Raw genomic sequence first — 9,878 nt, 5'->3', positions numbered from 1 at the left:
CATTGCCTTCTCCGTCAGTTTGAATGAGTCTAACATAAACCCAGCATGGGTATAAAAACAATACGAGATCTCTCAGGTTTTTCCTTAATTCTACCCATACTTTTTTCTAAGAATAAAATATATTTTCCTCAAAGAATAAATCAACTTCTGGCCACCCAGTGAGAGTCAAATGGTTTTCTTTTAGAAAATTTGGAAGGAGATAAGAAGAGAACATCACTGTGGCACTGGGAGTCATGGTATATGCCACTGGACACAACATTTTTGTCTATAGCTAAACTTTGTCCTGGGGTCACACCAGGTATCAGGCTGTGGCCTGAAGCTTTGGTAGAAGCATCTCAACAGGTAGGGAATCAATAAGCCAGTGGATGCTTGGTTCGACAGAAAGGTCACTCCTTAATTTCAAACTTCGTGTGCTATTCTAAATGGCATACACCAGGAACTTGTTACAAAACCTGTCCCTTTATTCACGGCTTGTGAGCACATTATTATGCTTTTCTGATAAATAATTTTCCCAGGGGAGTACTTACCACAGCAGCTGTTGTGTTCTGTGTGGTTTTATTGCCTATACTCAATGAGAGCAGAGGCATGGTACAAATTGTTGTGCATGACCCTAGCCTTCTGTCTGCAATAAGGAGCACACACAATGCCATACCAAAGTGTTTATTGACATTCCTTGAAGGTGGTAGGATGGAAGAGAAAGCTCGGCCTGAGTATTACGTGACATTTCTCTTGTCGATGGAAGCAAAAGCAGCCCAAGAACAAGGACTTCTCCTGCTATTGTCTAGAACAAAGACTTGAACAAAATCATTATAGACATTTCTTTAGGTAAATTGGAAGCTGCAGGAAGTAGGCTAATGGAACGATATTTACTCTAAATACTACCTCTAGGCACCTTTTTTTTTTTTTTTTCTACAAGAACAAAGGGACTACATGTCACTAACAGGAAAATAACACGTTCTCTTTTGGACCTTATGATGGTTGGAACATCCATCCCAGACTTTGATGATATAGTATTGCAGTAGTTTTAAGAATGAACACTGAAGTACATAATAGTAATAAGAATCATAAAGCACCACATTGTTATGTAAAGTTCTAACTATTTTCATTTGAAAGTGTTTTACGTTGACTGGGAAAACATTTGTGGCAACTGGGAAATTTTCTGAACCCAAATTTGGGACACGTGGTTTGACACATGGACCGATGGTGCCACAGATCTAACATCAGAACTGTTCTGGAAGGTCCAGCTTGTGGGCTGGTCATACAAATGCACTTACTGTTAAATGACATATGATCATGTGTTAGAAGAGAAAAAGATCGAGATTCTGTATATTTAAAGCCTGCCAACAAATGGTATACCTCTTTTTCTTAATTTTCTCTTTGAATGACAATTGTGATGGTAGTAAAAAATTTTCACAACCACGGTCAACTTATAGACATAGGAATTACAAAGAAACCAGTAGCTTTATAGTACTTCTCTTGACTCTGCAGAGTCCATTTCTATTTTTAGATTATCATTTTCATATAATAGAATAAAATGGAATATACACAAAATTATTATAATACTTCATATTATTTTTGAAGCATTTTTCAAATTGACACATAAGTGTTCTGATATTTACTTTTTTTTGTCCCCCAATTAAAGGTAATATACTCTTACTAAAAATAGCCTTAAAAGATCTTGTTTTAGGGAAAGCGTGGTTTAAAAGTGGTTAATTTTATAATGCGCCTCCATGGAGAAAACAAATACTTTAAAAATAAATTATACATGGTAACAAATGGGTGAGATCTATCTTGCTCATTATGAATTATATGATTTGGGGTGGTTTGCACCTCCATATGGTAAAATTAAGAGCATAATTGAGTCATATAGCTGTTTTGTTATACATGTAATTACATATATATATTATGTTATACATATATTAAGTAACAAAACATAATGTGGAACAAAGAGAAATAAAGATCTTTCCATAACAACTGTCTGTCATCTTTGTCTTCCTTCCTCAGGGAGTCTGTGCAAGGCTGTAGGGGAAACTGAGACCCTATTAAGCACACTTCACATTTTTCAGGGACTCTGACATCAGTATTTCTTTCTGGAATTTTGTAGTCTTATGAAAAACTGTTCCTGTAATGCTTCTGGGATATATCTGAACCATGGCATTGGTCAGAGCAGTAGGAATAAGGAGAAATAGTTGAAAACCATTCATGTCTAAGTTTTCTATCTCTATATATCTTCTAGCATACCTTGTTCCTTCTGTATTGGGGAGAATAGACATCAGTTAATCTATTAACAGCTTAATTAGATACTTGTGTAAATTGTGAAGATTCCTGGGAACAGGCTCCATTTTGGAACAGCTTTCTCTCTTGCCAAAGCCTAACATATGAGTCCTAAAAAAAAGAACTGAATGCTTGAATTAACAAGTATTTACATATATCTAACACCAAGTTCTAAAAGTGAAAGATGCTCCTTTTACTAAAGATGCTATTCCATATAGGATGGTGAAATGATTTGCATTATCCTTATGTCCTGATTTCATAAATAATAGCTCCATTGGAATCCATGACTTTCCAGATGCTGAGACATGTCCTGAATTACACAGATCCCTCAGATTCTGCATTATGGAACTTACACATTCCATCATCCTATGTCAGTAAATATTCTTTGTAGACAACAACAGAAGGCCAGATTTCTGTAACATACATATTCCTTGATGGACCACAGGTACACAGCAGCAAGGGGTGCTGGGCATTCGAATTCCTACTAAAGGAATGTTTCCTTAAGGAGGGCAGGGAATACAACTGATGCATTGTCCGGACACAAACCAACATGAATACAAGACATGGTTCCAGATGAAATTAACTTGCCCACGTTTCTCACATTTTCCCCTTGTTTAATATATATTGAAAGACAACAATGTAACATTTCAACATTTCTTTTCCCAGTGAAGAAAAACACTTTCATTTACAACATATTTCAGACAACATGGATAACAATATTAGAAAAATAGCAAATGACCATCATGTTTGGGTTTCTTCCAAAAGTAATCAAGAGGTCAGGCTGTCTCTGGAGCCTGCAACTATTACTCTGAAACACTACATTTACTGAGACATCTCTTTACTGAATGCTAAAAGAAACTGGATCCCTATTTGACACAAATTGGTATGCCTTTGGGGAGTTAGGTCTCTGCTCCAAAAGGATTGCTATGGAGGAAGGAGATGTATTATTTTGCCCTTGATCCCTAACAAGCACCAACGCTCTCTGCAGCTTCTGATTTAGTGTGGTCCCTGCGGACAATCAGATGTGAAGGAATTTGAACACCATGGTGAAGAAAAACTGAAAAGTAAACATGAAAAATAAAAATGCTATCAAAGTTGAAATAAAAGTTTGTTTGCCAAACAAGTAATTACTTGGCTTGAATGGAAGTCATGAGATTATCAAGACATTTTTTTTTTTCCTCTGGGAAAGAGACCTGTGATCAAACAAAGCAAAATAAAACAGTACAGAACCCAGGTATTCAGAGCAACTGAATATGTCCTTCTAAACCGTCCTGATGTCCTTTCCCCCTTTCTCCTGTTTGCTTCAGCACTTCTATACAACATCAGGGGGTAGAAGCCTCGTTGTTTATGCTACATAATGCGATCTCCTTCTTGGACGTGTGCACAAGTTTGTGCTTCTTGGGTGGTGGGTGTTCACAGGGGGTGTGTCCCCACCCCCAGACTTCTCTGAACTCAAGTCGAAACCATAATCCCCACAACCACTGGGATGCCCTGCATTGCATCAGCAGGAGGTGTTTTTCTTGCTGTTATTATTGGTTGGAAAGTATGATATTTGCACCATATGTCTAGGCTAGTTCCAGCTGATGGGGCTGATGCCACATACAAATCATGAGTTGAATATATCAAAATTTCGGTTTAGCCACTGCTGTTTTTGGATGGATTGGATGCCCAGGGAAAATTAGAATGGGAAGAAAAGAAAGAGTTGATCAGCTCCTATTCTGAAGTTGGTTGTTAGAAATTATAAAAAAAAAAAAAAAATGGTAGTTCTGCTCAGAAGACATGGGTGTAGAAAAGCTTGGAATACTTAATGCTCAAATTTCCCCTTAAATCATAGAAATGGAAGTAAACATTTATTACCATTTGGTCAAGTGTAGCATAACTTGCATTCATATTTCATTGTTAGTAATGGAGGTATGTGGAGATATACACAGACCTTGAGACAGCTGTTTTTTTAAATATTGCATACAGGCTAGCAGTTCATTGAAAGTAGAGGAGATAAGCCTGAAGGTTAGATCTTAGAAGAAGGCAATTCTTCATGCACAGCTCGTCAATCCTGATTTGGTTTGAAAATGAAAATCACAGAATACCAAAATCAAAGGAGAGTTGATTCAGGGAAAGGGAAAGGATGATGTCACTGGCCAGGAAAATGTCAGGGAAGTTGCCAGTTTCTCACTCAAGTCCAAAGGTGCTGGTTTCTTCTACTGCCGTTAACAGCTTTTCATACAACATGGAGTACGAGGGATAAGGTGGAAGATCCAATCGATTGAAGCACGTGTGTGCCCTGAATGGGGGAGAAAAGGCTGGTCAAGGTGTTTGTTTCAGTGACACAACTGGCTTGGCTAGTTCTGTGATCAGTCTGAATCTGTGAATCAAAAAGCGAATCAAAAGGGAGCGGAACTGTGTTTTAGCACCACCATGCACACGCTGCAAAGAACCACAGCCTTCCAGATGTGAATAGAACAGTTACGGCACTAGAATACCTAGAACTGGGGGAGTCTGTATTTGGAAGCAAACCACACTATACCAGCACTGTACTATCAAACCAGTGGCATTCTACAATTAAGAGATGAAGCTGGATGTGGTCGGTGAAGGAGGCAGAAAACATAATTAGTATTACAGTCATATTCCCAAGTCTCCCTGCCCAACTCTGAATTCTGGGCTTCTGTAAACCCTGTGTATTGACTTAGAGGTGCCAATGGACACCATGGAGCTCTGAGATCCAATGCTCCCTCAAGGCAGGTGTGTCCTGGAGACAGTCTGACTCCTTTACAGTTCACAGTGGGGCTTGCGTAACCTGGAGCAAAGATGCTGCATTTCCAAGAACAGCTGCATTTGTGGGATAATCCTTCCTGGGGGCCAGCAGCATCCCAGTGCCACCTGCCCTGGGTTCTGCTTATGTCGTCATGTTCTTCATCCTACAGGCCCATCTCTGTGGGCCAGTGTCTGGCCTAGATGAAGAATGGCTTCCCTTGCCACGTGCCAGTGTGTGGACCAGGACTACCCCTGCTAACCAACTTAATTGGTGGTGGTAGTGGTGCTTTAGTTGCTAAGTCGGATCTGATTCTTGTGACCCATGGACTGTAGCCCTCTGCCCAGGCTCCTCTGTCCATGGGATTTCCCAGGCAAGAATACTGGAGTGGGTAGCCATTCCATTCTCCAGGGGATCTTCCTGACTGAGGGCTCGAACCTGGGTCTCCAACATTGTAGGCAGATTCTTTACCAACTGAGCCACCAGGGAAGCCCAATTAAGAGGGACAGAAAAATGCCAAGTGTACTTTTGGAACTGGCTGAATTCCAAAAGCCAGGGGCAGGATACGGGCAGATAGAATCTTCTTGGGTTTCTTAATCTGGTCATTTTAACTATCACTCATGAGTGGAAATAATACAGGAAAAAAATCATCTGTTTACAAAACAGTTGGGATCAGATTGATTCTATAGAAGTTAATTTCTGGAAATAAACTGAAACTTTAGCAAATGGCACCTCTTCAAGACCTAGTCTGAACAAGAGCTGCTCTTACTGCATTCATCTATAGCCTTGGTTAGCTCTTAAATATTGATACATCTTAGTCAGTAATATAGAATGAATAAACATTATCAAATCATGATTGGATTCTGCATTCCTAAGTCCTCGTTCCCCTCCATGTGGTCTGACAGCACCGAGGACCTGAGTGCATCATTCCCTGGGCACTGGGTCCAGTGCTCTCAGGTGAGGTGGGGCATGGAGACAGCACAGAACCAGACTTTGGAAGGCCTCTATTCTGATCGCAGTCCAGTCATTGACTAGTTTTACAACCTGGGGAAAGTCAATGAGTCTTTGTGGGCCTCAGTTTCCTCACGTGTAAATGGGGTAATAATACATGCTTCATGCACATCAGAGGGTTGATGTGAGAATAGAGCACACACAAGTGCCTTTCGTCAACCATGAATCATAATTTAAGCAGCAGAGTTTCTTCATAATGCAAACACAGTTGCAATCATGATTTTAGGAACTGTGTCCCCCTTGTGAGGACTTCAGACTCTTGGCTTTTTCCACCTGCCTGCTGGCAAATGAACTGGCCTCATCTCGTGTTTGTGCAGCCGACATTTTGGAACTCCACGGGGTCTGACCAGTTGTGCTGGGTCAAACTGCACTGTCAGTATTATTCTGGGGTTCCAGCATTTTGAGATCATGCTGGATTTGGATTGCAATCCATCACAGTATCTGTGATACTTCTAATCCGTGTCATCTACACAATTCATCTCCCTGTCTCCTCAATGTTTTCCAAGTTTTTGATCAAAATGTGAACCAAGATAGGGCCAAAGTCAGCCTTGCTTCTCTGCAGTAGAGACCACTTTAAGGTTGGTTAAGAGTAAATATTATAACAAAAAGGGGCAGCATCACTACCCACTGTAGCTGGCTGTATAGCCAGTTGTGAGGTCAGTTACTTAAGTTGTGTCTTTTTTTTTCTTTCCTTTTCTGGCCACACCACCTGGCTTTCGGGACCTTAGTTCCCCAACCAGGGATCGAACTCATGTCCCCTGCAGTGAAAGTATGAAGTCTTAACCACTAGGCTGCTAACCACTAACACAGGGAAGTCCTCGTGTCTCCTTTTCATGTCATCGTCTTCCACTTCCCAACTACAGCTTCAGTCACCAGGCAGGTTCTCACTCTATCACTGCTGAATCTACTCTTTTCCAAATTTGTCAATAACCTCTTGATTCCCTCATCCAGAGGTGCATTCTCTATGCGCACCTCCCCAAGCTCATTGAAACATTTGACACTCTTCCTATGAACATCTCTCTCCCTTCACTTCTGGACAATTTCTCAGTGGCTGTCAGTTTCTCACAGGGACTCCCAATGGCTCCTTCATGCCTCCTTTGTAGCCCGTCAGCCTAGAGAGCAGGGCTTCAGGCACCACTGATACTTGGAGCTTGATGACTTTTCACCAGGAGGGGCTGTCCTGTGTCTTATAGGTGTTCAGCAGCATCCTTGGCCTCTCCCTGATAGAGGCCAGCAGAACCCCTACCCAACAATCAAAAATGTCTCCAGACATTGCTCTATGTCCCCTGGGGGACAAAATCACCTTCCCTGCCTCCACCCTCACAAACCATCACTATAGAGTAAGCCAATACTAACTGAACCAGGTCTCCACCTGCATCCTGGGCTTGGGCTCAGTTTACCTCTGCAGTGAAACATGTTCATATTAGAATTTTAGTCCAGTTCACCTGCTCCTGACTCATAATTCTGTTTTTCTCGTCCATACTTGAAATGTAACCCCCTAAGCTTTCCTCCTCTCCTTTACTCTATTTCCACACTGCCTGTGCTGTGTCTACCCTGACCAGCTCCCAAGTCTTCTTTCCTTCCAAGCTTTTCCTTACCAAGTTTCACAGTAAGGAAACTCTCCCGTCTTTTGGTCTGGCCTACAAGCCCTAGCATTCTCAGCCCTCATGAGTGGAGACAGCCATTGTTTACCTGGCTGCATTCTGGGCTGTTGGATGGATGAATACTTTTTTCCTCCCCAATGCCAATTCTAGATCATTACTTTTCAATTTTTTGATCAAAAATTTCTGCTCCCCTGAATCTCATGCCATTTTTCTTCAAACTACAAGTTTTGTTTGGCGTTTTATTTTAACAAATAGGACGGGGTAGAAAGTAGAGAGTACTACCTATAGATAATAGGGATGAGGTATAGTGGCTCAATGGTAAGGAATCTGCCTGCCAGTGCAGGAGACATGGGCTCCATCCCTGGGTCAGGGAGATCCCCTGCAGAGGGAAATGGCAACCCACTCCAGTATTCTTGCCTGGAAAATCCCATGGACAGAGGAGCCTGGCAGGCTACAGTCCAAGGGTTTGCAAAAGAGTCAGACACGACTTAGTGACTAAACACCAACTGTTTTGAAGAACTAGCATTTCAGATACATACTCAGGAGTATGCCTGCTTAAACTAGGTTGGGGTGTAAAGGGACCCTCTCTCTGTGTTAAACACGTTTGACCACAGTGATCTAGATCTACCTTCCACACCTTCTGACCCCCTGAGGAACACATTGGTTAACATTTCTGGTAATTGGCTTAAATGTTTTCCACTTCAGGTCTTCCCACCATACTGTGTAGCTTCTGAGTTCACATGGCTGACTGTTCAGAGCCCTGGCCTGCCAGTTCCTTGACCTTAGCCCCAGTGACCATCCCACCCCTGCTATGCTCTAGTGATGGTGATTTATGAAGTTTTTTCACCAGGCTCTGTAAAACTATAAACCCTGCCCCCAGAGTCTTTGTTCTAACCCCCCCACACTCTAGAAGGCAAGGACTTGGACTGATGCACGGCTTTGTGTGATGCTATTTGGCTCCCTCACCTAGGAGGCCAGCTGTCTTTCTAGAGGGAAGGTCTGAGGAGAAGGCAGCCTAGACCATCTCTCCTCAGAGTGTGGGCAGTGCACACGAGGCTCACAGTCTCTGCAGAGCTGGATCACCCCATGGGTGCGTGGCTCTCCTGCTTTCCTGGGCTTTTGACACCTGCCACATGGCCTAGCCAGGTCTCTCTGAACTACCATTCTTGGAATTCAGAGGCCATTTCTTTCTCTCCACCCTAGGTGACACTTTCCAGGTTCTTGAATCTTCAGAAGATACAAGGGAGACTAGTTGGGGGTTCATACTCAGAGGGTCATCTTCACTGTCCTCTTGAAGGCCTCTCAGCTCTTCTTGGGGCCCTTCTGGCCCAGGATGAAGTCCCTGCTTCCCCCAGGAACCCTCTCTGGGGCTCGAAGCACAGCAACTTTTCTAGGGATGCCTTAGCCCAGATGTGCAGAGCCTGTTCAGAAGGTCAGTGTTGTTCTTGTTGCACAGTCATGTCTGACTCTTTTGAGACCCCATAGACTGTTGCCTGTCAGACTCCTCTGTCCTTGGGATTTTCCAGGCAAGAGTACTAGAGTGGGATGCCATTTCCTTTTCATAAGCTGATGCCCACTCTGTTAGTTCTGTGTGGGTTAATAGGATTAATACAAATTTCAAAGCTTCCCAGAGCATATATGTAATTAGACTCAATTTCTGACCTCAGTGACAAAAGCAACGACTTCTGTTTCCTAAATAATAGCACAGACTTCTCAATGGGGTCTTCTCTCTGTGGCCCACCAAACTTGCTCTCTCAACGATGTCCCCTGCAAATGTCACGTTAGACACCTTGTCCTCCATGCCTGCTTGGCGCTCCTTCCTGAACATAGCTGACCTTTCCACCTCCAGGCCTTGCTCTTGCTGTTGCTCCAGCCTGGAATCCCCTCTGCCCTTCCTTGCCCCTCATGGCTCACCTGAATGCCAGCTTCTCTGTGACATCTTCTGTCAGTTCAGTCAGGATTAGGCCTCTGTCCTACAACCTCATAGCATCCATGCTTTTACTGTCTCTTCTTTGCTCTCCTCTGATTCCAACTGGGGTTGTAACTACGCACCATCTGGTTCTGTTCCTCCCTGGACTCAGCCCCTCTGGGCAGGTGCATTGTGTAGCTCAGCCATGCCCCCTTATCCCCATCCACATGCACACTGAGGTGCTTACTCTGGGAGTAGGGTATCACCAAATGTGACTCAAACTCACGTCTTTAAAGTAAGAACAAAATGCTTCCAAAGAACCTCAACCTTC

General features: G+C 42.8%; 1 protein-coding gene across 1 annotated transcript in view; it reads right to left on the bottom strand.

The window, feature by feature from the left end:
* Nucleotides 1–277: 277 nt before the first annotated feature.
* Nucleotides 278–9,878, bottom strand: part of HECW1 (HECT, C2 and WW domain containing E3 ubiquitin protein ligase 1) — a 270,983-nt gene continuing 261,382 nt past the window's right edge. Inside the window, exon 27 of the mRNA XM_070369359.1 lies at nt 278–4,555. Coding sequence (XP_070225460.1) covers nt 4,444–4,555 — 112 coding nt within the window. The 3' untranslated portion in view covers nt 278–4,443. The remainder of the gene's footprint in view (nt 4,556–9,878) is intronic.

The sequence above is a fragment of the Bos mutus genome, chromosome 4 (assembly GCF_027580195.1).
Source record: "Bos mutus isolate GX-2022 chromosome 4, NWIPB_WYAK_1.1, whole genome shotgun sequence".
In the NCBI taxonomy this organism is placed as follows: domain Eukaryota; kingdom Metazoa; phylum Chordata; class Mammalia; order Artiodactyla; family Bovidae; genus Bos; species Bos mutus.
Note: the sequence above shows the minus strand (reverse complement) of the source record. Positions and strands in the feature narration are given on the sequence as shown.